The sequence below is a fragment of the Mobula hypostoma genome, chromosome 21 (genome assembly GCF_963921235.1).
Source record: "Mobula hypostoma chromosome 21, sMobHyp1.1, whole genome shotgun sequence".
Taxonomy (NCBI): domain Eukaryota; kingdom Metazoa; phylum Chordata; class Chondrichthyes; order Myliobatiformes; family Myliobatidae; genus Mobula; species Mobula hypostoma.
Genome location: NC_086117.1, coordinates 39,504,282 through 39,532,016, shown reverse-complemented (window position 1 = coordinate 39,532,016; position 27,735 = coordinate 39,504,282). Strand labels below are relative to the sequence as shown.

Genomic DNA, 27,735 nt, shown 5'->3' with positions numbered 1-27,735 from the left:
ATGCAAGTTCTCCTGAATCAATAACCATCTCCTTTGTCTTGTTGATGTGGAGGAAGAGGTTACTTGCCCAGCACCAGGCCTTGAGCACTCTGCAATGTCATCGGCAAACCTGATGTTGTGATTGCTCAGGTGCAGTCATGTATGGGAGGAGTGTGCAGGGATTTTACACCATATCCTCTGTAGAAATCAATTGGGAGAAATGGTCTGGACTCCTGGTTGACCAGTGACAAGTGAGCAATGTACCTAAGGAGATGACAATATAACCATATAACAATTACATCAGGGAAACAGGCCATCTCGGCCCTTCTAGTCTGTGCTGAACTCTTACTCTCACCTAATCCCAATGACCTGCACTCAGCCCATAACCCTCCATTCCTTTCCTGTCCATATATCTATCGAATTTAACTTTAAATGACAACATCGAACCTGCCTCAACCACTTCTGCTGGAAGCTCATTCCACACAGCTACCACTCTCTGAGTAAAGAAGTTTCCCCTCATGTTACCCCTTAACTTTTGCCCTTTAACCCTCAACTCATGTCCTCTTGTTTGAATCTCCCCCACTCTCAATGGAAAAAGCCTATCCACATCAACTCTATCTATCCCCCTCATAATTTTAAATACCTCTATCAAGCTCCCACTCAACCTTATACGCTCCAAAGAATAAAGACCCAACTTGTTCAACCTTTCTCTGTAACTTAGGAGATGAAACCCATGCAACATTCTAGTAAATCTCCTCTGTACTCTCTCAATTTAATTGACATCTTTCCTATAATTTGGTGATCAGTACTGTACACAATACTCCAAATTTGGCCTTACTAATGCCTTGTATAATCTCAACATTACATCCCAACTCCTATACTCAGTGCTCTGATTTATAAAGGCCAGCATACCAAAAGCTTTCTTCACCACCCTATCCACATGATATTCCACCTTCAGGGAACTATGCACCATTATTCCTAGATCCCTCTGTTCTACTGCATTCTTCAATGCCCTACCATTTACCATGTATGTCCTATTTTGATTAGTCCTACCAAAATGTAGCAACTCACATCTATCAGCATTAAACTCGATCTGCCATCTTTCAGTCCACTCTTCTTAGTGGTCTAAATCTCTCTACAAGCTTTGAAAACCTACTTCATTATCCACAACTCCACCTATCTTAGTATCATCTGCATACTTACTAATCCAATTTACCACCCCATTATCTAGATAATTAATATATATGACAAACAACATTGGACCCAGAACAGATCCTTGAGGCAAACCACTAGATAACCGTCCTCCAATCTGACACACAGTTATCTACCACTACTCTCTGGCGTCTTCCATCCAGCCACTGCTGAATCCATTTTACTACTTCCATATTAATGCCTAATGATTGAACCTTCCTAACTAACCTTCTGTGTGGAACCTTGTCAAAGGTCTTACTGAAGTCCATATAGACAACATCCACCACTTTACCCTCGTCAACTTTCCTAGTAACCTCATTAAAAAATACAATAAGATTTGTCAAACATGACCTTCCACACACAAATCCATGTTGACTGTTCCTAATCAGACCCTGTCTACCCAGATAATTATATATGCCATCTCTAAGAATACTTTCCATCAATTTACCCACCACTGATGTCAAACTCGTAGGCTGATAATTGCTAGGTTTGCACTTAGAACCCTTTTTAAACAATGGAACAACATGAGCAATGCACCAATCCTCCTGCACCATCCCCATTTCTAATGACATTTGAAATATTTCTGTCAGAGCCCCTGCTATTTCCACACTAACTTCCCTCAAGGTCCTAGGGAATATCCTGTCCGGACCCAGAGACTTATCCACTTTTATATTCCTTAAAACCGCCAGTGCTTACTCTTCTTTAATCGTCATACTTTCTATAACTATCCTTCTTGTTTCCCTTACCCTACACAATTCAATATCCTTCTCCTTGGTGAATACCAAAGAAAAGAAATTGTTCAAAATCTCCCTCATCTCTTCTGGCTCCGCACATAGCCGTCCACTCTGATTCTCTAAGGGACCAATTTTATCCCTCACTATCCTTTTGCTATTAATATAACTGTAGAAACTCTTTGGATTTATTTTCACCTTACTTGCCAAAGCAGCCTCATCTTCTTTTAGATTTTCTAATCTCTTTCTTAAGATTCTTTTTACATTCTTTATATTCATTGAGCATCTCATTTACTCCAAGCTGCCTTTATTTATTGTAGATCCCTCTCTTTTTCCAAACTAAGTTTCCAATATCCCTTGAAAACCACGGCTCTCTCAAACTTTTAATCTTTCCTTTCAACCTAACAGGAACAAAAAGATCCTGTACCTTCAAAATTTCACCTTTAAATGACCTCCATTTCTCTATTACATTCTTCCCATAAAACAAATTGTCCCAATCTACTCCTTCTAAATCCTTTCATATCTCCTCAAAGTTAGCCTTTCTCCAGTCAAAAATCTCAACCCTGGGCCTGGTCCTATCCTTCTCCATAATTATATTGAAACTAATGGCATTGTGATCACTGGACCCAAAGTGCTCCCCAACACATACCTCCGTCACCTGACCTATCTCATTCCCTAACAGGAGATCCAACACTGCCCCTTCTCTCATTGGTACCTCTATGTATTGCTGCAAAAAACTATCTTGCACACATTTTATAAACAACAAACCATCCAGCCCTTTTACAGAATGGGCTTCCCAGTCAATATGAGGAAAATTAAAATTTCCCACAATCACAACGACCTTTAGATGGTTATCTAAATCACAATGACCTTTTGCTTAGCGCTCCAAATAGCTTCCCACACTGGAAGCCTGGATAACAAACTGGGATATATTAGAGGCTAATGTTACCATATACATGGCTAGGGCACTAGATAGAACCGTACCAAGAATCTTCGTACAGATGTAAACCAATTGGTGGCCCTGTTGCCCTGGTGCCAGTTGGTCATATTTTCTCTCCCTCTTACTTTTGTCAGGAGAATTCAGAAGAAACCAACCTTTGCAATCAATCATTCTTTGGAATCCCGCCCCCTCTGTCCCGCCCCCTCTTCTCCCATCACCTACCAATTCACCTCCCTGTTCCCTCCATTTCCCTGTTTTCCCCCCTTTTCCCCTCACTGTATACTCGGCTTGTTATATGAGCCTAGAACTTACAATCTATTTACTTGTCTATTTTGCACTGTGTATCTTTTAGATTCTGGACAAGAACTCAGTCCTTCGTTGCATTCTGCCTGCTTGGAATCCAAGGTCACTCAGTTTATTAAGAAGTATGTGGTGTCCACCATCTTGGTCTCAGACACGAACACAGAGATATCTTACATTCTGCCTTCAGAAGCTGTGAAAAAGGGATGCTTTGAGAGACTTTTCCAGGTAACAATCTTTTGTATTTTCTAGTCCTTATAATGAGGTGAGACTTCTAACTAAAACTTAATGAGCTGTTTCATTTACTTTTTCCTTTTTGTGCCCAGGATGTTTCTCTTCTGTTATCCTTTCCAGGCTGTGAAGTGGCTGCAGGCAGGAATCACAATACTTCATTCATTGTGTTTCGGGGCATTCTGTATGCACAGGCTCTTGCCCGTCAGATTTATACAAGATAAATAATATATCTGCACGGACAGGGTAAATGCAAGCAGGGTTTTTCCACTGAGGTTGGGTGGAACTACAACTAGAGCTTATGAGTTAAAGGTGGAAAGTTTAAGGGGAACATGAGGGGAAGCTTCTTCACTCGGAGGGTCATGAGAGTGTGGAACGAGCTGCCGGTGCAAGTGGTGAATGCAAGCCTGATTTCAACGTTTAAGAGAAGTTTGAATCGGAACTTGGATGGTAGTGGTATGGAGGGCTATGGTCCAAGTGCAGGTCTATAAGGAGTGGGTAATTTAAATGGTACGCACGGATCAGATGGGCTGAAATGTCTGTTACTGTGCTGTACATTTCTATGACTCTATAATAGGGACAATGACGGGGACAAATCTCATGAAGATCAAGCACTTATTTTGTGGCCTTTGTGAGATTTGCAAGCAGCTCCTTTCTAAACAGAAGACTGCTTATTCTGCTCAGCATGCCTGACTTGCTGAGATCTTCCAGAATGTGTGTGTTGCTCCTACCCAGCAGAGTAATCGAGTGCTGTGAATGTCTGAAATTTGCAAATATTCAGACATTGATGACACTTCTATTAATTTTTCAAGTTAAAACTTAATTGTTTTAAATATTTTTCAGTTTTAAGAGTATTCAAGTAATGCACAATTATTCTTTTGTTAGCTGGCAATATTGGAGTTTTTAAGTACGTTTGCTGAAATTCATAGTCTTTGCTGCACTGTTCATGGACTGTGGGTCACCAGCCCCTTTATAATGATGCAAGCTGGTTTTGATAGAATGCTTAGCTATTCCATACCACGCACTTTGAATTTAATGTTGCCTTAGCCAAGACCAAGTCACATTACAACACAAAAATGTAAAATGAATGGTTAACAATAGAAGAAAAAAATAATGAACTGAATCCAAATGTGAGTGTTACCATGTCTCAATATCTTCATGGCCTGGAATTTCATTTTGAGCTGTTGTGCCAGAAGTAGTCTGCTTCATAATGACACCTCGTGGGCAGACTCTGTAACAAACTAACACAATCCAAGGATCAATCAGATACATCCCCTTGCTTGCAGCTCCATTCTGACTGAAGAATTTCATTAAAGAAGATCATAGGGAGACTGAGTAAAATTAAATAATAACAGAAAATGGTGGAAGTACTCAGCAGGTTAAAGCCACATTTGTGAGAAAGGAAAAAAAGCAATCAATATTTCAGGTTAAAAGCTCTGAGTAAGAACTGGGAAAAAAAAAACAAAAACAAGCTGGTAAGCTGAGGGAAGGGTGTCTCTGATAGGGTGACCATGGGTGTAACCAGTATACAAGGATATCTGGTCACCTGGAGCAATTAGAGAGTGAGAACACTGGCAAAAATGATGTAGGACAGGGGTTCCCAACCTGGGGTCCACAGACCCCTTGCTTAATGGTATTGTTCCATGGCATAAAAAATGCCGGGAACCCCAGATGTCAGATTTGTGAATGAATTGACGTTTTTATATTGCAGGCCCTCGATCTGAACCTGGAAGACCTGAATTTGACTAGCTTTGGTCTGATGGACACCACATTGGAGGAGGTTTTCTTGAAAGTTTCTGAAGAAGATCAGTCCTTGGAGAACAGTGACATAGGTAGGGAGCAAAGAACTAAAGCCAAGAGTAACTTTTAGTTTTGCTGATTCTTAAGTCTTACTGTGTCATTGACAAAAGGAAGTTAGTTGTGAGGAGCCAATTTGGGCTCCAAAAAAAAAATGCAATACTGTTATGTGTTTATAAGGAACCTTTCGTACAATAAATGATTCATGATTCTTTTCAGGATATTTAAGACTGAGACAATCCAGTCCATGATCCAATGAGTGTTATGATATGATATCTAATTTCAATGTTTCTTCATTGCTGTCACTGCTCGCTTGGAGACGTTTAATCACATTGAGTTCTGTTACCTTTGAACCTTTGACCACAATCTACTTTTCCACAACCAGTATTCTTGTGTGAGTCTACGTTTTGGGATTCTGAAAAGGTGGGGCTCTCCAGCAAATTTTAAAGCCACCTTGGCCTGTGTGTTCCCAGGGCTATGTGAACAGCAACTAGGGTGAAAACTCTCGTGCTGCAAGGCATAGAATACAGGTTGAGTTCATCTACTTCAGTGGAGGGGGCAGCCTTTCATGATTCAACATGTCTCATGCACGTCTCTGTCCAACTTTGCTCAACGTTCCAGTTTTCACCACTCTGTAAGAGGCTACCAAGAGGCATTGTGTTGCAAGGTACTGAGGCTGTTGTGTATCATCAGTAACAGACGCATCTATGAATGAGTTCAGGCCCCAGTGTTCTAACACGAGCAATACAGAGGGAATGTGGAATGTTGGGAGTGCCATCTTTCAGAAGTGGCGTTACTCAGAAGTCCTTTAATGGAATGTAAAATTTTATTTGGCAGGTAGATAGGGTTGTAAAGAAAACTTTTGGCACATTGGCCTTCGTAAATCAAGATAAGTTTGGATAGGTACATGGATGGGAGAGCTATAGAGGGCTATAGTTCCTGTGCAGGTCAATGGGACTAGGCAGTTTAATGGTTCGGCATGGACTAGATGAGCCAAAGGGCCTGTTTTTGTGCTGTACTTTTCTATGATTATGACTCTAAAATTCAGAGCAGGAGTGGGTTTATAAGAGAGTGAGTCATGTGAATATGCAAAATATATTAGTCTAATATTTCCTCTTGTTTCCTCTGCAACTATTTAAAATATCCAGTTCAGCAATTTAATGGAAACATGGAGCTGGTAATTACAGTATAATGTGTATATAATCGGCATAAATTTCAGTAAGGCCTCCCAGTGTAACAGTTTGAAATCTGCTTTGAAAACCATGGGATATGGAAGCAAGTAGATGTGGAAGCTTCAATCCATTAAGTGATTTTTGGGACATCCCAAAGTCACTTTCGACATTAACATCTGTGAAAATGTAAAGTTTGTGATAGGCGCTTTGAGGCTGCATGGTAGTTCTTTAAAAGATTGAATGTGATAATTTTGGCTTTCTATGCATGATGTGAACACTGACCTTCACAATAATTTAATTCCACAAATTAGGGACATTATCAAATTAGCTTAGTTGTGGAGTTTACACCATTAAATGAGCTCTCCCTCCCCCATTAACAGTATAACTCAAAAGCCAAAGAAGCAGAATTAGGCCATTTGGCCCATCAAGTCTGCTGTGCCACTCAATCATGGCTGATCCTTTTCTCCCCTCCTCAGCTTCACTGCTCGGCCTTCTCCCTTTGATGCCATGTCCAGTCAAGGACCTATCAATCGCTGCCTTAAAGACACTTAATGGCCTGGTCTCCACAGCTGCCTGTGGTATTAAATTCCACAAATTCACCACTGTCTGGCTAAAGAAAATTCTCCACATCTCTGTTTTAAATGGAGCCCTCCATCCTGAGGCTTTGCCCTCTTGTTCTAGACTCCCCCACCATGGGAAACATCCTTTCCACATCTATTCTGTCTCGGCCTTCCAACATTTGATAGGTTCCAATGAGATCTCCCCTTATCCTTCTAAATTCCAGTGAGTACAAACCCAGAGTCATCAAACTTTCCTTGTATGATAACCCTATAATTCCCAGAATCATCCTTGTGAACCTACTCTGAACCTTCTTCAATACCAGCACATTTTTTATTAGATGAGGAGCCCAAAACTGTTGACACTACTCAAGGAGAGGCTTCACCAGTGCCTAATAATGCTTCAGCTTCACATCCCTGCTCTTATATTCTAGACCTCTTGAAATGAATGCTAACATTGCATTTGCCTTCCTCATCACCAATTTAACCTGCAAGTTAACCTTTAGGGTATTCTGCACAAGGACTCCCACGTCCTTCTGCAACTCAGATTTTTGGATTTTCTCCCCATTTAGAAAATAGTCTACAGATTTATTTCTTCTACTGAAGTGCATGACCATGCATTTTCCAACATTGTATTTAATTTGCCACTTTCTTGCCCATTCTTCTACTCTGTCTAAGTCCTTCTGCAGCCTACCTGCTTCCTCAACACTACCTGCCCCTCCATCAATCTTCTTATCTATCCTGCACCTTCCTCATGTTTCCCAGAAAGTCACGCCATTGCTGTTCTGCTGTCATCCCTGCCAGCATCTCCTTCCAATTTATGTCAACCAGCTCCTCTCATACCACTGTACTCCACTGAAATACAGCTATGTCAGACTTTACGTTCTCCCTATCAAATTTCAAGTAGAACTCAATCATACTGTCATCATTGCCTTCTAAGCTTCCTAATCGCCTCTGGTTTGTTACATAACACCCACTGCCATCAGGGTCCTTTTACCCTTGCAGTTTCTGAACTCAATCCACAAGGATTCAACATCTTCTGATCCTATGTCACATCCTTCCACTGATTTGATGCCATTCTTTGCCAGCAGAGCCACACCACCCCCTCTGCCTACCTTCCTGTCCCTCTGATAATCTGTGATAGTGCAACTAGATCATCCACTTTATTTCTTATGCCCCATGTATGGAGATCTAACACTCTGAGTACTATATTTTCTACCCTTTTTGATTCTGTATTCCTAATGCACTGATACTCACCCTGCTGGTTGCAATTTTGCCCTAGAATCTGCCTGCCCTTCCTTACAGTCTGATTCCATGCTATCTTTGCTTTTTTACCATCCATCCTATTCTTTCACTCCAGTTCCCACCACTCTGCCAAATGAGTTTAAACCCTCCCCAACAGCTCTAACAAACCTGCCCACGAGAATATTGGTCCTCCTCGGGTTCAGGGTGCAACCGGTCACTTTTGTACAGGTCACACCTCCTTCCACATTATGGAGTTAGGTTATTTGCTGCGCCAAGTTCGCTAAGATTTTGAGATCGAAGATATTAATTGAAAACACGGACATAGCTTTCAACATTAAGAGACAGGATTTTAACCTTCTCTTGACTGGTTTTTTAAGGAGTAGCTATTTTTATTTTTGACATTGTTATCCCCATAATAGAGCAATGATTTGTATTTCAGGTGTCTAATTTAATCATTTGATCATAATGCCATGGAAGAAAGCCATTTGTCTGTGTGGCCTTGAATCAGCTTCTAATGGGAGCTGCTCCTATTTATCTACATAAAACATTGTAGTAGGTATTTATATAAAAAGCTTATTATCTAGATGGTGAGAGATTGCTGAGCTTTGGGCTGCATTAGGGTTAGGGAGATCTGGTTGTCTTGGTGCAAGTTTTGCAAAAGGCATATATGCAAACAATTGGTAAAGCAAACATGAACCTCACCATTGTTTAGGGATGCATCCTAGCCATCTACGTCACAGCCTGGCAGGCAATTGGTCTACCCCAGACCACAAGAAATTCTAGAGTTATGAATGCAGCTCAGTTCATCTACACTTCTCTCTCCTCTGGTAAAGCAGCCAACATAGCCATGGTCCCCTCCCACCACAGTCATTCTTGTTTCCTTTTTCCCATCAGGGAGAAGATACAAAATCTTGGGATCATATATCATCACACTTCCATCATGTTTACTCAGTTTTGTTATGAACTGAGGCTGTGGGCTGCTCCAGCTGCAGTGATGCCTGGCAGGCACTGTGTCCTTTGTAAAACTTCAGTTCTGAAACTATTTGCTTACTTTCATTGTTTGCGCAATTTTTTTTTCTCTCTCTCTGCATGTTGTGTGTTTGACGGCCTTTTTTTTAATTGGCTGTTTTGAGGTTTCTTAGTTTTGTGGCTGCCTGTAAGGAGATGAATCTCAAGGTTGTATATTTTATACTTTGATAATAAATGCACGTTAAACTTTGAACTTTGAAGCACCAGGCACGAGGACAGCTTTTGCCTTACTGTTCTAAGACTCTTGAAGGGACATTTTGTATGATAAAGATAAACTCGTGATCTCTCAGTCTTCCTTGTTCTGGCCCTTGCACCTTATTTTTGATCTGCACTGCCCTTTCTCTGCAATTGCAACACTGCACTCTGTGTTTTGTTTTCCTTTTTTTTGTATTACCCCAATGTACTTCTGTACACAATGGTCTATCTAGATGGCATGCAAACAAAAGCTTTTCACTATAATCTTGCTACGTGGAACAGTAATAAAATAATCAGTAATTATTGTAGATTATTGCTACAAAAATTGAATGCAAAAGTAGGGAGGCAATACTTTGGTTACATGGGGCAATGTCCCATTTCTCATCTACTATTTAATTGTAACATTTACAATTATGTATAATTTAAGACTGTAAGATACAGGAGCAGAATTGGGCCATTCGGCCTATCGAATCTGCTCCACAATTTATTTATGGTAATTTAAATTTAACTTTGTCATGTTTGTAATGTACTGTGCTGCTGCGAAAAGCAAATTGTTATGGTCTTTATACCCCAACAATACCTGCCTACAACAAGAATGAAATTGAATTTGAATCCCCTCCCACGGGAAGTTAGGTAAGTTTCAAAAGCAATCAGACACTTAACAACGCTTCAGGATAGTTGAAAATATTTCACATATTTCAAAATTCACAGAATATGTTTTTGTTTCTTTTTTTTCAAGATGACAAAGATTCGGGGAAGGAGGGAATGCCGACACCACAGACAGACCATAGAAATGGCCGACACAAAGACACCCCTCCTAAAGAAAGCTCACGCCAGATGAAAGTGAATGTGAGCAACTTGGTCACGTGTGCCACACTCAGCCAGTCCCAGACGTCTGTTCATTCTTCCTCCTCAGTTGGTTCCGTTCGAGGCGATGAAATGGGTGGTTATTCTGAATTCTACGGAGACTACACGCCTCTCTTTGATAACTTGACTGATCCGGACAATCTCAGTTTGCAAGGTATGTGAACAACCACTGAAAATGTCGATAGTGCTTTGTGTTTTCTGGAGCTGGAAAATGACCAAGCAACAACTATTCTCTATTTGACTTCTAGTTTAAGGACTCCAGCAACTTGCATTCACAGATAAATGTGTAAGATCAAGAAAAGTTCCTCAAGTAGAGTTAGTCCATTTTTATTTCCTTTAAGCCCCATCTCAGCAGTAACTGTAGCTGATAAACTGAACCAAATCTTTTTTGCAGGAGCAACCATCAGAGTAGGTATTATGCAAGTATCAATGTTGAATTCATGTTTCAGTTGACTCCAAATGGGGTATATGTCTGCTTCAGTGGAGGTTTCTTTATTTAAGGTTCATGAATGAAAACAATTGTACACAATTGTTTGCAAAAGGAAAGAGGTACACTCAACAATACAGGAACATCCTCTTCCTCCTGGCCATCTGATTACTGGATTGACATTGAACCCATGAACACTACCTCTCTACTTTTTATTTCTATTTTTGCACTACTTATTTAACTATTTAGAGTGAGTGTGTGTGTGTGTATTTTTTTTACTGCAGTTCACTTTTTTTCCCATTATGATGTAACAGATCGTACTGCTGCCACAAATACAACAAATTTCACGTCGTGTATCGGTGATAGTAAACCTGATTCTGATTTTGATTCTGACACCATTTATGTCATTCATTTCCTGAATTTCCAGCATTTTTCTGCTTTTTCTGAATTTCCAACATCTGCAGACTTTTTTTTCTTTTTTGAGTCAGTGTATCTCTGTTGCAATGCTTAGAGGAATTTCCTGCTTTAGGTGGTTATTCTATCATGCAATCCAAGAAGTAAAATAGAAACTCAAGTGAGTTAACATTTCGGGTTGAAGACAGTTGAACGGAAATATTGTCTGTTTCTTCACAGGTTCCACCAGATCTGCTGGCTTTTTTTCACCTTTTCTATTTTTTATCTGGTATTTAATATTGCTGCTTTCTTTATACTCTGTCTGGTATCAGAGCTTTTTGGATGCTGACCAACGTGCTGCTGTTTACTACAACCTCAATGTAATTTTGTTGTTCTGATGATTTTGATAGTCCAATAGCACAGGAGGCTACAGTGCATGTTGTTTTAAAGCAGGGGTCCCCAACCTTTTTTGCACCACGGACCGGTTGAATATTGACAATATTCTTGCAGACCGGCCGACTGGGGGGTGGGGGGGGGTTGCGGCTGTTCAAGTAGGGTTAAACTCAGCTCAACATGTCTTTTACAGTTAGGGTTGCCAACTTTCTCACTCCCAAATAAGGGACAAAAGTAGCAGTTAAATCCGAGGACACTTGTGCTTACCCCGAGAAAGACTACCATGACCATGAAGCTTTGCGCGAGCACCTGTGTGTGCATGCGTGACATGCCAATTTTTTTTCACAAATCGGTTTTGGCTTAATCTTTCAGACTATACATTCATTATTTCTACTTTATATAGGCTGTGTATTTATCATATTATTCCTGCTTTTACTATATGTTAGTGTTATTTTAGGTTTTATGTGTTATTTGGCATGATTTGGTAGGTTATTTTTTGAGTCTGGGAACATTAAAAAATTTTTCCCATATAAACTAATGGTAATTGCTTCTGCGCTTTACGCCATTTCGGCACGAAAGGTTTCATAGGAGCACTCTGCCTTAGCGGGGGAAATACGGCACAAGGGCGGTCCCGTATGGAACAAACCAATTTAGCCCAATACACAGGATGTCCCGGCAAATACGGGACAGTTGGCAACCCTATGTACGAGTTCAACAGAGCGTGACAGAGAATGAGGAAAGGTGCAGCTGACTCATATCGTTTCTTTGCGGCCCGGTAGCACATGCTTTGTGGCCCGGTGCCGGTCCGTGGCCCGGTGGTTGGGGACCGCTGTTTTAAAGAACTAATTTGCCTCACCTTCCCTGTTCTTTTCCCACAGCATTGCATACATTTGATTTTTTAAAAACTTTTTGAATAGTTCTGATAATCTCCTTGGTGAAGTTGTATTTCATGTTGCTTCACCTGCGGTAGTTATAAATGGTCAATTTTCAATGGGTCCACACTTGACAGTGTAAAAATAGAGATGCTGGCCTGTATATCTGATATGTGGGGCCAGACGGTCACTGAGTCTGCAGTATTTATTTTACAGACTACAGCACCGTACTCCATCTACATTCTGGGAATCCTTCCAGATAGCCTTTCAATAGCAAGACCTTTGTCATTAATTTTTACTTCCAACTCCTTAAATGAAGCAAATAAGTAAAACTTTACTGAGATACAAATTAAGCGATCACAATAAAAATTGGCTCCAAATGTACTGGAGCGTTTTCCTATCAAACTACTGTTCAGAAGTGTCTTATGTAGAATTAGCCTGCAGTCAGAGCTTGAACACGTCAGACCTGGTTTATACCAACATTCCTGGTACATACGAAGCTGATTCTTGCCCCCATATCAGTTTCAAAAGTTCATTTGTTATCAAAACATGTATCCATATACAACTCTGAAATTTGTCTTCTCCAGATAGCCATGAAATAAAGAAGGAACACGTAAGTTGCTCAGAGAGAAACATCAAACCCACCCACTGCACTAAAAAGAATGGCATCCTGATCATCAACCCCAAAACCCTCCTCCTGCCACATGAAACAGAACAGGAATATCGTGCCCCAAAAAACAACCACTCCCCCACACAAAAAAACTAACAGAACATCAACCCCCAATCCCCCTCTCCTCACACAACAGCATGAAAAAGGAACGGGCAACTTAAAAAAAAAAGATTCAGCGTATAAAAACCGTAAGTCTGAAAAATGTCCACAGTCCATAAACGCAATAGTGCAATCCATAAACGCAAAACCAGAATGCCATCCGCCAATTTACTGACATTCATTGAAAGAGAGGGACTCCAACAAGGCAGAGAGGCCTCCCCACCTGCCACAGCAAGCAACAATTCGATCGGCTGCTCACAGACTCCTTCTCTGGCAGGCAGGCAGCACTGAAACTAAGCTAATTCCTGCATACTGACCACTGATTAAACATGTCAAACAAGTTCAGTGGAGATAAAGACCTGGCAAGAAGAAGCAACCTTAGTATAACAGGACTATTTTGAAATCACGGACTGGAACATATTCAGGGAGGTTGCTACCTACGACCATCACATTGGCATAGATGAATGTGTGAGATCTGTGACTGGCTGCACAGAGAAGTGCAATGAGGACATCATTATTAAACTTATCTGTGTGAGGACAAGCCAGAAGCCAAGGCTGACAGCAGAGGTCCAGGCACGGCTGAAAGATCAGGCTGGTGCCTTCAGATCAGAGGATAAGACAGCTCTCAGGTCAGCACAAACTGCACATTCCTGCATCATCAGGAAGGCAAAGCAGGATTATTCACAGAGAATATACAGCCATTTCTGTGACACCGGAGACGCGATGTGCATGTGGCAGGGCATTTAGACCATAACAGAATACAAGTCCATCCTGCCCATCAATGATATGACGTTTCTCTTTCCTGATAGGCTGAATGTCATTTATGTGTGATTTGATGCACAGAATGATGTGCTGGCAAGGAAGACCCTCCCACCCCCGTCCCCCTGAGGAGCAGGCACTTATTTTGTCCTAGTCAGGGCCAACCCATGTATAGCGGCTGGGCCTGATAACATACCTGGTCGGGTACTGAGGGACTGTGCTACCAGTTCGCTGGAGTTCCAACAGATCCTTTCAACATCTCTCTGGAACAGTCCACTGTCCCCTCAAGCTTCAAGATGGCCACCGTCATCCTGGTGCCCAGGTAGGCAGTAACCTGACTCAACAACTACTGTCCAATGGCACTAACCACAAAAATAATGAAGTGCCTTAAGCGGCAGGTTTTGGATCACATTAAATTCCATCTTCCTGCTGCATTGGACCCTTTCCATTTGCTTATCAGTTCAGCTTGCGTTCCATGTGATCATACCCCAGAACCTGGTGAGTAAATTGTCCTGGTTGGGTCTCAACACCAATCTCTGTAACTGGATGCTGGACCTTGACAGAAAGGCCACAGTCAGTGTGTTGTTGACAGAAGCATCTCTAGCTCCATCACACTGAGCAGTGGCACTCCCCATGGCTGTGTACTCATAATTGTTAATGCTGCTGACACATGACTGCATTGCTAGATCCTGTTCAAACTGAATCATCTAGTTTGCTGATGACTTAACAGTGACCGGCCTCATCAGCAGTGATGGCAAGACAGCATACAGAGAGGAAGTAAAGCAGTTGGTAGAATGGTGCAAGTATAACTTGGGTCTCAACGTGAACAAGACCAAAGAGATGATTGTGGACTTCAGGAGCGTGCAGCCTGACCGCTCCTCATGCACAGATGTGGCTCCATGTGGAGAGAGCTAGGTGCACCATATTTCTGGGAGTGCACAGACTCAGCGATCTCACTTGGTCCCTCAACCCCAGCTCTTTGATCAATAAAAGCACAGCAGCATCTACACCTCCTGAGGAGATTGAGGCGAGCGAGGCCCCCCCACTCCAGCCCCCATTTTAACCAGCTTTCACAGGAGCACCACTGAGTGTCCTGATCAGCGGCATCTTTGTCTGGTGCAGGAACTGCAAGGTATCTGAATGCCAGGATTCTACAAAGGATTGTGAGAACTGCTGAGAGGATCTCTTCTACCCATCAGAGATTTTATCAGGAGCCCTTGGCATTTCTGTGATCCCTCCCATCCATCCAAAAATCTCTTTGATGCCCCCTCCTTACCACCAGACAGGAGGTACCATAGCATTAGGACGAGAATTGTTAAGTTGGGAAACAGCTTCTTCTCACAGTTTGCAAGATTATTGAACTCCCTGTCACCACCTAGGTTTCATCACGTATTAAGCACCAGTAGCATTATACTGTTTGCTTTCTAACTTACGTTGTATATGCATCTTATTATTTGTTAATTTATTTGTAGTAAATTTACTTTGTGTTATGTTTGTGAGTTATATGTGTGACGAGAATACACATAGATTAAGATGTTAGCTGTCCTGTGCTGGCACCAGTGGGATCAGCAGTTGGTCTGCCACCTGTCTTCAGGAGAGAGAGAGATAAGGAAAACAACGGAGCAGCATTTGGAGATGTTAATGAAGGGACGGGAGAGTCTAACGGAAGGAGAGCTGTCAAGATCGGCTCACCCTTTGAACCCTGAACTGTTTGAAGTGATGGACAGGCGATACCCCAGCAGGGGGATAAAAAGGGACAGATTCGCTAAGGCAAGACACACACACACAACACCCCGAGGTAACGAGACCCTGGAAGCAGTGCGTCTCTCACAAGTCGGTGGGAAGTTTTGGACGGCTGGTCGCGGGACAAGCCATAGACGCACAGGGTGGAAAGACACGATCGGCGGGAACCTGGTGTGTGTCCACCCTTGCCTGGGTGCCAGGTTCACCGCAGAGAAACGATCGTATCTGGAAACGGAGGGGTCACGGTCGGTGACCTCAGATGACATCACAAAGGACTCGCCCGAAAGCTGACTGCGAAGGTCTGTGTGTGGAAGCTGTTTGAATATTCATTCCTTTTGCTCTCTCTCTCCTTCCCCCCACACTGTCCATCTCCCACGGCAGCGATTACTGCGAACTGAACTGAACTAAATTGAACTGAACTTTGCGTCACTTTGAAACTGGTCATTTACCCCTAGACAACGATAGAGCTTGATTGATCCTGTTATCCTAATTCTGTGTACATGTGTGTTTATCATTGCTGAACTGTTGCATTTATTATCCTTTTGATTAGAGTACTGTGTTGCTTGTTTCTTTAATAAAACTTTCATAGTTCTAGTAATCCAGACTCCAACTGAGTGATCCATTTCTGCTGGTTTGGCAACCCAGTTACGGGGTACGTAACATAAGTGGGGTTCTCGTCCGCGATTTTGAACACTAAATTTGGGACGGAGTAATTGATTGGGTTAAAATTCCCAAAAGAAAGAAAAGATAAACAGCAGAAATGGAGGCTGAGGAATTTATAAAGGCGCCGACCTTGGAGGCATTAGAGGATGCCAGGAAAACGGAATTGGTAGCTGTGGCCAAACGGTTGAATCTTGCTAAGCAGAAGTTGACAATGAGGAGAGAGGAGATACACAGAGCTATCGTAGAGCACTATGTATCTAAAGGTGTGTTTCCCCAAGGGGAGCTGGAGGTGGTGTCTATTGAAAAACCTGCTGGAGACGCGGTACAGGTGCAGCTTGAAAAACTGAGACTCGAGCACGAGTTCCGGGTACGGCAGTTGGAGCGAGAAGAGAAAGAGAGGACAGACAGTTGGAGAGAGAAGAGTTAGAAAGACGGGAGAGAGAGAGACAGTTGGAGCGAGAGGAGAAACAGAGGGAAAGGGAATTCGAGCTGGAAAAGTTAAAGATAAGGGCAGAGCAGGGGCTCGTGCTGAACCAAGGTGGAGGGTTCCGGGTGACCCAGGAGGTTAGGCTGGTTCCCCCATTTGACGATACCGACGTGGATCGGTACTTTCTCCATTTCGAAAAAGTTGCTACAAGTCAGGACTGGCCAAGGGATATGTGGGCTGTTTTGCTTCAGAGTGTACTGAAAGGGAAAGCCCAAAAAGCTTACTCAGCTTTGTCCGCGGAAGATGCCCAGACGTATGAGGTGGTGAAAGAGGCCATCCTCAGGATTTATGAGTTGGTCCCGGAGGCATACCGGCAGAGGTTCCGGAATGCGAGGAAGCAGTGGGACCGCACGTATTTAGAATTTGCCTGTGAGATGCAGACATATTGTGAGCGTTGGTGCACCTCGAAGGGGGTAGAGGGGGATTATGACAGACTGCTACAGCTGATCTTGATTGAGCAGTTTAAAGGTTGTGTCCCTGAGGGTATGAGACCCTACCTAGATGAGAAAGAGGCAGCCACATTAGCCGCAACTGCTAAGTTAGCGGATGAGTATGTGTTGACGCATAAAATGAAGTTTGCCCCGAGTAAAGGCTACCAGAAGGGTAGTCAGGACGGTGGGGAGAGTCCGCCAGAAAAGTCAGAAAGTAAGCCGGGGACTAGTGAGAAGGATAAGGTAGACCGGGAGCAGTCTGGTAGGAAGTCTCCTGGGGTCGTCTGTTATAATTGCGGGAAAGTCGGACACTTTGCGTCCAGGTGCTTTGCCCCAAAGAAGGAGACGGGAAAAGGAAAAACGGCGATTTTGACTGGCTGTATTGAGCTGGTAAACAAACCGCTAGGAGAGGACAGGTCTGCCAAAGTTCAGGAAGGGCGCGAGAAGTTTATCTCGGCCGGATTGGTGTCAGTGAAGGAGGAGTTAAAACCAGTTCCAGTGCGGATCTGGAGAGACACGGGAGCATGTCAGTCACTGATACTGAAGAGTGTATTAGAGTTTAGCTCAGGGACCCAGACTGGGGAGGTCAAGGTCAAAGGTATTGGGCAAGGGACAGAGGCAGTCCCTTTGCCCCATATACACTTACAAAGCAACCTGGTCTCTGGACTAGTCACGATCGGGGTGAGGTCCGAATTACCGATGAAAGGCGTGGAAGTCTTGCTCGGTAATGACCTCGCCGGGGGAATCGTGTTCCCAGCAGTGAGATTGACAGGTCAGCCGGCCAGCATTGAGGCCCCGCCCATGGACTCACAGGTTCATCACGGGACTGCGGTAGTAAATTTAGCTGAGATGTTTCTACCAGCCTTGTACGAGAAGGGGGTAGAAAGTGAAAAGAAGGAGTGTAGTGAAACAAGAGGTAGTGAGGGAGCTGAGACAGACTTAGCATTAGCCAGGAAAGAATTTGTGCAGGCGCAGGAGCGAGATGAGGGGCTGATTGTTTCGGCAGAGACAGCTCCCTCTGACACAGAATTAACAAGGGAACCAGTAGGCTATTGTGTGGAGGAGGAAGTGCTAAGGAAGAAAGGGAAACCAAGTACCGTACCCGCAGATGAGGAATGGGGGTTGGTGCAAAAAAGTTATGGGGATGAGAATTTTAACCTGGCCCACAAGGTACCCCCCAGTGGACATTTTGCGGTGCTGGAGGAAACAGTTGGTGGAATCATGAAAGAGGTTTACCGGCTGCACCGGAGGAAGGATGTTATTGATTATGGCCAACGCGGACTGAGACGGTCACAGGCTTTTGATATGCTAACAAACCTAGTCGGTGTTAGCGCGGAAATCAATGAAGCTAGGGGCCCCCTGATAAGAGAAAAAAACCATTTTTGAAAAGATGAGTATGGTATCGACCAGATGGGAGAAGGCTATTGTTTTGGCCAGATCTGCTGATAAGGTGTCTCCCTTAATCCCCAAACAAAGCGACTCTTTAGGAGAAGTAATTAAACAACTCGCACACGTGTGTTTGATTGTCCCGAGGCGATGCAAAGAACTGGGACGTTGGGTGGTGTTTGTTACACTAGGTTAGCCTAGCGAGCAACCACCCTATAGAATGAGTAATTCAGTGACGAAAGGGCTGACGAACACAGAGGTGTGTATTGGCGATGTAATACGGCTGTCTGAAGCCAGCTTGATAGTGAACCTTGAAAAAAATGAGTTCGGCCACACGAAGGTCACTTACCTGGGAATTGTGGTGACACAGGGGCAGCTGGCAGCGATGCAAGCTAAAGTGCGGGCTATCTCTGACATCCCAACCCCGACAGACAAGAGGGCCCTCAGAAGGCTCTTGGAGTTGGTGGGATACTGTAGGAAGTTTTGCAATAACTCTGCGGTTACTACCCCTCCCCCTCCTACTAAGCCCTTGCGAGAGAAAACTAAGTTGGAATGGGACGACCCTTGTTATTGTGGTCCGGGACGAAACCCAATGAGAGGTTACATTGATCGCAATTCATCAGTGTTTTTGGCCACTATGAAGTTTGCTAAGTTGGAGCCTGGTCTAAGGGATTAGTAATAACACATATAAAAGGAACAGAAAATGTGATGGCTGACTGTCTGTCAGGTGTTGACAACTTCAAATTCGCTGTATTAGCCAAATAGCTGATAAAGATGTGTATTTGTGTGTATCAAATAATGTATTCATGTTTGTAATTTTAACCCCGGTAAAAATCCTTAAACGGGGGAAATGTGACGAGAATACACATAGATTAAGATGTTAGCTGTCCTGTGCTGGCACCAGTGGGATCAGCAGTTGGTCTGCCACCTGTCTTCAGGAGAGAGAGAGATAAGGAAAACAATGGAGCAGCATTTGGAGATGTTAATGAAGGGACGGGAGAGTCTAACGGAAGGAGAGCTGTCAAGATCGGCTCACCCTTTGAACCCTGAACTGTTTGAAGTGATGGACAAGCGATACCCCAGCAGGGGGATAAAAAGGGACAGGTTCGCTAAGGCAAGACACACACACGACACCCTGAGGTAACGAGACCCTGGAAGCGGTGCGTCTCTCACAAGTCGGTGGGAAGTTTTGGACGGCTGGTCGCTGGACAAGCCATAGATGCACAGGGTGGAAAGACACGATCGGCGGGAACCTGGTGTGTGTCCACCCTTGCCTGGGTGCCAGGTTCACCGCAGAGAAATGATCGTATCTGGAAACGGAGGGGTCACGGTCGGTGACCTCAGATGACATCACAAAGGACTCGCCCGAAAGCTGACTGCGAAGGTCTGTGTGGAAGCCGTTTGAATATTCATTCATTTTGCTCTCTCTCTCCTTCCCCCCACTGTCCATCTCCCACGGCAGCGATTACTGCGAACTGAACTGAATTCAATTGAACTGAACTTTGCGTCACTTTGAAACTGGTCATTTACCCCTAGACAATGATAGAGCTTGATTGATCCTGTTATCTTAATTCTGTGTACATGTGTGTTTATCATTGCTGAACTGTTGCATTTATTATCCTTTTGATTAGAGTACTGTGTTGCTTGTTTCTTTAATAAAACTTTCATAGTTCTAGTAATCCAGACTCCAACTGAGTGATCCATTTCTGCTGGTTTGGCAACCCAGTTACGGGGTACGTAACATATGTACGGCATTGTGCATCTTGGTTTAGGGCAACGTTGTCTCATTTGGCGGTATACATAGGTACAGCTGAAAGATAATAAACTTGAATTTGTATGCAAAACATTGTCCAGTGTTATAATTGAACAGTAACACAATACTTATAACTCCACAGTGAGTGGAGGACGGATTCTTACTGTTATAACATCATCATTTTGTTTAAATCTAAGCTGGTAAGTTGACATTTTCATTCTGGCATATATCAGTGAATGAAGCCTGAAAATTGAAGTGAAATTTGCAGTACTTCTTTTGTAAAAGGGAACATAACGAGAAGATTTATTGTGCTCATGTAATGCAGTTTGGAGAGGGGGATCCATTGTAGACTCAAGAAGGAAGGGGTGATGTGGTGGCAGAAGAGATTTGACATATCAAAATTAAAGGGACAGTACAGTTTATGGCAGGACACTTAACTGTTCATGTACAGATGAATTTTGGGGTCCATGTCCATAGCTCCCTGAAAGTGGCTGTACAAATTGATGTGGTGGTAAAGAAGGTGTAAGACATGTTTGTCCTTATTAGCCAAGACGAAGTTCAAGAGACGGGAAGTGATATTACAGCTTTATCAAGCTGCTTAGGCTGTATATGGAGTATTGTGCTCAATTCTGATTGTCCAGTTGTGGAAAGGATGTGGAGGCTTTGAAGAGAGTGCAGAAGAGATTTACCCATAGTGCTGCCTTAATTAGAGGAGATGAGCTATACGAAAAGGTTGGACAAACTTGGGGGTTGTTTTCTTCAGTGTGGCTGGGAAGAGACCTGTTTTAGAACTATGTAAGATTGTAAGGGACCTTAACAGGGTAGACAGGCAGTATTCTTTTTGCAGATTTGAAATGTCTAATACCAGAGGGCATGTGTTTAAGGTATCGGGGGGTGGGGGGGGGAGTGGTCGTAAGATCAAAGGAAAGATGCAGGCCAGGATTTTGTTTTGTTATACAGAGTGTAGTGGGTGCCTGGAATGCACTACCTGGTGTGGTAGCAGAGGCAGATATGATAGAGATGCTTAAGAAGTTCTTAGATAGATTAGATTAGATTATGAGGACACTCAGTCCTCGTTTATTGTCATTTAGAAATGCATGCATTAAAAAATGATACAATGTTCCTCCGGTATGATATCACAGAAACACAAGACAGACCAAGACTAAAACTGACAAAAACCACATAAATTATAACATATAGTTACAACAGTGCAAAGCAATACCGTAATTTGATAAGAGCAGACCATGGGCACGGTAAAAGAAAGTCTCAAAGTCCCGATAGCCCCAACATCTCACGCAGACGGTAGAAAGAAGAAACTCTCCCTGCTATGAGCTTCCATTGCTGCAAACTTGCTGATGCAGCATCTGACCACAGTCCGACTCTGAGTCCATCCAAAAACTTCAAGCCTCCGACACTGAGCACCATCTCTGCTGAGCGCTTCGACCCCAGCCCCAGCCGCCATGCAACAGTCAAAGCCAAGGATTCCGGGCCTTCCCCTCCAGAGATTTCAGATCACACAGTAGCAGCTGCAGCGAAGCAGGCATTTCAGAAGTTTCACCAGATGTTCCTCTGTGCTCTCACGTCTGCCTCCATCAAATCAGAATTGTGCACGGCCTCCTACTTGACAGATTACAGATATTCATCACTGGAGAGGCTGCGCGCGCTGCGTCACGCTGCCATCTTCTCCTCCTCCCAAGGCACCTTGATCTACAAGAGGAGGGATATGGACATTGTGTAGGCAGAAGAGTTTAGATTAATTCGGCATTTAAATACTTTTATAATTCACTTGGGGCATCATTTTGAGCTGAAGGGCTTGTTCCTGTTCTATATTGTCCTATGTAGAAGCAACAGTAATTTACAAATCTGTAGCAAAGTGATGCAGCTGCCAGAGCTGTTACCTCACAATACCAGTGGTTTAAATTCAATCTTGAACTCTGGTGCTATCTACAGTATGTGGAATTTGCATCATGCTGCTTGTGACTGTATAGGTTTTCCACTTTCCAAAGAGATGTAATTTCGTAAATTAATTAGCCACAGTAAATTGCCTATACTGTAGTCGAGTGGTCAAATCTGAGGGGAGGTGGTAGGAAAATAAAATAGGCTTGGTGAAGGAGTCTCAGTGGGCTTGAAGAGCCTGTAATTGTGTTGTGTGCATCTGAGAAGTGGAGTTCATGGTGTGAACGATTAGAGAAATGTTTCTCAACCATTATGAAGCCAACAGACTTCCAACTGATGGGAGTCTCTTTAAACATCCTAGTAATGTTTGTGTATTTCTAGCATTAGCTTTTGTATATTTAACATCCTAGTAATTTTTGTGTATTTCTAGCATTAGCTTTTGTATATTTAAGCTTGAAATTTTGTAGAAAAATAAACTTATTTGGGATGTAATAATCTGAAATTCACACTTTTTAGTATAGATAAAAATCACAAAATAGTTTTCTGTTGAAATGTACCTTTCAAAGCTTTAACAGGAATGATCATGGTCAGTTTTGTTTCTTTTAATGTAAAACCTACATTCCTGTTAAATTTAAAAAAGAGTGCTTTGTTTATATTTTATACATTTGATTCCTGATTACACAGCCAGCTAGCACACATGTCCTTGTCCACTTTCTCCTTTGTCATTCCTCACCCACCTTCAAACCCAATCCCAGCACTGCTGCTTTCTCCAGCTCCCAATTCCAGCTGCAGAACTTGCCACAATCTGAGCTTGCACCTCTGACTGCACTACTACCCACATTCCCAGCTCTTTGCTCCAATTGCACAGCCAGCTTGATCTGCACATTAGCCTACATTCCTGCTGTATTTCCACCCCTCGACACCAGCTTCACTTTGACACACATTTAGATAGATTGTCCGAAGCTTTGTCCCATGGGAGGGCTATCAGACACAAGAAGACATAATGTTGGAAACCACTGCATTTTTAAAAATAATAATTTTTATAAGATTCGTACTTTTTAACAAACAAATGTATTTTTCATAGTATGTTGTGGTTCATCCCCACTCACTGGCAGAAAGTGGTATAGCAGCTAAACTAATGGCTTATCACCTTTCTCAGTTTTTATTGGATCAGTTTTAGCATATTACCCATGTGATGGAATTGCTTTAATTATGTAGCCTATTAACTAGTTTAGTTCAATCTAAAGAATTTCCATTATCTGGGTTATAAAAGGTGACGGATTTTTCAGAGTCAACCTCTTTTATTCTTTATTCTTTTGTCTTTGCTGTTTATTTACCTCTGCAACATTTCTCAGCTCTTTATTGTTTGCTTAGTATTTGTATGCTTGTACTTCAAAATTAATTGAAATCTTTGAATTAAGACTCCTCATCATTCCTGACTCCTGGAAGAACCCTAAGGATCAGAAAATAAACAGAACCAACAATAGGTTTAAGATGAGGAGGAGCTTTAAAGTGGATTTGAGAGGAAAGTTTTTTTTAATCTGGAACTTGCTGCCAAAAGGAGTGGTGGAATCAGACACGGTCACTATGTTTGAGACATTCAGAGAAGCACTTGAAAAGATAAGATAAAGAGGATTAATGTCGATGGGAAGAATAGTCAGCACAGACATAGTGGGCAGAAGAGCCTGTTTCTATGCTGTATACCTCAATTGAAATATTGTGTGGGAAGATTTCGAAAGATGTTTTTGTGCATATTGAAATACTTCTATGTACAAATTCTGCCATTATTCAGATGAAATAAAGCTTAGAATTCTATGAATGCTAATTGTACAAGCCCCAACCAGTCTAGAAGTGTGACATTGAGGGGCAGATTGGAGGGGGAAGGGGAGGGTAGAAATTGGTTCAAACATTGACAATTATAATAGAATTCAGAAGCTCAGGAATCCTTTAATCAGTAAATGCCACCAAACAAATGCTGTTGATGGGAGGTTGCATGGAGAAGTGTATTGTGCGGAGCCTCCATAGATAGGTTACGCAAATGGACAAATGGGCTGAAATGGGAAAATGCCAAGGAGAAGATAATGGAAAACTAGTTCTCTATAATGGTAGTAGTTTTCAAATGATAGAGAACTATTTTCAACCAGCATAAAACTAGGAAATGCTAAGAGGGTCAGCTGACGTCTGTGGAGATAGAAATGCAGTTATCTTGAGGCAATGATTTGGTAAAATGTAGGAAAACCAACATGTTTCAAGTTGCAGTGAGAGGAGGGGTGGTGAGATTCAAGGGAATATCTGTGAAATGTTGGAGGCCGTGGTTGTCTAGGTAACACACTGGTCACACTAGATTAGCCATCATTCTCATGAATGACGAACATGCTCATGGTGGATGTATGATCCTGTTTATTAAATGAATTCTTGAACTCAAGTTTTATGAATTGACAATGCCCTAAATCCTGATTCCCATTTTTTGTTGCCTGTTCTTTACAGCAGAACAAGAACCAGACCTGAAGAGCGTTGTTCTGGAGGGTCAAGGAAGTACCAAACTGGAAGGTTCTTGGCTGAAGCTATGTCAGTTCTATGGGCTGATCGTGAAGCGTTACCACTGTGCCAAACGCAATACCAAGAGTATCTTCTCACAGATCCTGCTCCCAGCATTCTTTGTATGTGTGGCAATGACAGTGGCACTCTCAGTTCCCGAAATAGGTACTTATTATTGATGTGTGAGCTATGAGACCTTGCATTGCTGCGATGATTTTTAGAAAAGTCACATCAGTGTTATCACCTCTGGAGTTTTTATGCCATTTGTTTGATCGTTACAGGTGACTTGCCTCCTCTGATCCTTTCCCCATCCCAGTACCACAACTACACACAACCTCGAGGAAACTTCATTCCATATGCAAACGAAGAGAGAAATGAGTACAGGTATCTTTAATGCTGCTTGCCACAGACAAAAATTATTATAGCACATATTTTATGAAATAGTGGGCTTGAGTGATAAAGCGGGATTATAAGGACAAGCTAAGACTTTGTTCTTTGGTACATAAGTGATTGAGGGGTAACCTTAAAGAGTGGTTTAAACTCATGAAAAGCATACATAGGGTGATTGCACTCAGACTTTTTCCAGGGAGAAGGAATCAGAAACTAGAGGGCATAAGTTTAAGATGAGAAGTGAATGATTCAAAGGGGCACCTTCTTCACACAAAGGAGCAGTGCATATACAGAATGAGCTGCCAAGAAAAGTGGTTGAAGCAGGTACAATAACATTTAAAAGACATTTGGATAGTTACATGGATAGGAAATGTTTAGAGAGATATGGCCAAGCTTGATGGGTTGGCATGGATGAATTAGGCCATAGGGCCTGTTTCCAGGCTGTTTTACTCAATAACTCCATAACATGTACAAGTTTAAATGAAATAGAATGAGAGATTAAAACAACTTGAAAGTTAAGTATTTCAAGACCTGTGCTATTTTTTGAGTACCGTAGGTAAATTATTCTGTAGCTTTTTGTTTCTAATCCCCAAGTAAAACTTTCTGGTGTTGCAGTCCACATTAATCAATCCTAACCAGCACCTGAGAACAGCACTTTGTGAGTTCCTGCCACTCACTAATCAAGTTTAGAAGAATATATAATGTAGTAAAACAGAATTAGAACCGCAATGAACAGGTTATCTTGAATATAACCTTGTTTTCATTCCAACCCAGGATAAAGTTATCACCTGATGCCAGCCCCCAACAGCTGACCAACACCTTCTATCTGCCTTCGGGGATTGGAGCGACCTGTGTCCTAAAGACGCCATACAACAGCACATTAGATCAGCTGGTACAGACCTTGAATCTATCGACAAGCGAGACTAAGATGCTGGCGTCCAAGTACTTCGACTCGATGTGTCTGGATTCTTTCACGCAAGGCCTACCACTCTCAAATTTTGTTCCTTTGCCCCCTTCACCTGCTCCGTCTGAATTTCCCGACACAGGAACCGACGAAGGAATGCACATGTGGAATTTGACATCACCTGTTACAATGAAAGGTTTGTAATTATAGAAGAGTTCATGGAGGCAATATTTTATAGGAATATAGTCATTTCTGATATTTTCTGGGCCGATTCTTAGGAACAATCAAAATAGATCATAAAGAACTACTTGCTTGTATTATTCCTAAGGTGCTGTTAGCTTCTCCCTGCACTCTAAACCAGCACTGACCAAACGGAAGCACCAAAAAGTACAAGATAACATTTGTTTTAAGTCATCAAAATCAGATCTAGTATCACCGGCATATGTTGTAAAATTTGTTGTCTTTGCAGCAGCAGCACAATGTCATATATAATAATCGGAAAATGTGAATTACAGGAAGTATATATATTAAATTAAATAAGTAGTGCAAAAATAAAAATAACAAAGTAGTGAGGCAGTGTTCATGGGTTCAATGTCTGTTCAGAAATCAGATGGCAGAGGGGAAGAAACTTTTCCTGAATTCTTGAATGTGTGGCTCAGGCTCCTGTACTTTCTCCCTGAAGGTAACAATGGGAAGAGGGCATGTCTTGGGTGATGGGGGTTCTTAATGATGGATAATGATTCTAGGGAAAGATTTATGACTGTGACTCTGGAACTCAAAGATGCCTGCCACTGTTACATGAAAGGTCATCACAATTTCAGGATTGTCAAAGTAGAGAGTTACTCTTATCGTTGCAAGATTACAAGCCAAAGCCTGCCTGGGTTTATCTATGTCCTGGCAAGAATAACATACAAATATGTAAAAGTGAAGCAGAGCAAGATCAGGTGTTCCATAAACTCTCACCACACTTATGATAGCCTCAGAGGGCATTGTAACCAAGTACATTCCATGCCCCTCTCGTTACATCCACCATATCTTCCCGGATGAGTGAAACTCCCTTTTACTAGATGTCTCTGGAAAACCGGCTTGTTAGCCCCTTATTAATAGCCACTGGATTCCGTGGCAAGAAATCCACCTTTCTCAGGCTTCGCTCATCTAAGGTGTATACAGCTTTGGTCCCGCCAAATCCATGAAGTTGGGATGTCTTGCCCACCTGAACCCCAGTTTGTGGGAATGCTGTATGATTTACTGCTCCCATAAAGAAATAACAGATCATACACTGCATACAATTATAAAGAAGTATATTTAAGAATGTTAATTTAAGCAAACAGTTATTAAATGAAAGAAAGAAAAAAACAAGAAGCGCTCATTACTCTCAAACAGTCAAATATGTCCTTGAGTTGGAGCTCACCTTGAACTTGCCTGCCCCTCAGACACTGGACTCTTGGCCTGTGTGAATGCATACGTCACCTTCCAAATGTCACGCGAAATCCATCTCAAACAAACAGGTCTTCCATGGAAGTGTTCGTTCCTCCTCCTTGAAGCCATTCTTCTGTACAAAGTACTTTGTGCAACAGGGACGACATCCTCATCCATCTTTCCTCCTGTCTTCTCCTGGCTCCTGCCAACAAAGACCTTCAACCCAGCCTTCTCCAGAACCTTCTCCCAGTTCCATTATCCTGATTGGCCAAGAGCAC

General features: G+C 42.5%; 1 protein-coding gene across 2 annotated transcripts in view; it reads left to right on the top strand.

The window, feature by feature from the left end:
- The window catches only part of abca2 (ATP-binding cassette, sub-family A (ABC1), member 2), a 583,930-nt gene that overhangs the window by 421,803 nt on the left and 134,392 nt on the right, over positions 1–27,735 (top strand). Inside the window, exons 25-30 of one of the 2 annotated variants that reach the window (XM_063073801.1) lie at positions 3,194–3,369; positions 5,084–5,204; positions 10,107–10,388; positions 24,697–24,909; positions 25,026–25,128; positions 25,909–26,234. In XM_063073801.1, coding sequence (XP_062929871.1) covers positions 3,194–3,369; positions 5,084–5,204; positions 10,107–10,388; positions 24,697–24,909; positions 25,026–25,128; positions 25,909–26,234 — 1,221 coding nt within the window. Of the gene's footprint in view, positions 1–3,193; positions 3,370–5,083; positions 5,205–10,106; positions 10,389–24,693; positions 24,910–25,025; positions 25,129–25,908; positions 26,235–27,735 lie in introns of both variants that reach the window. The other variant, XM_063073800.1, reaches the window with a different exon arrangement.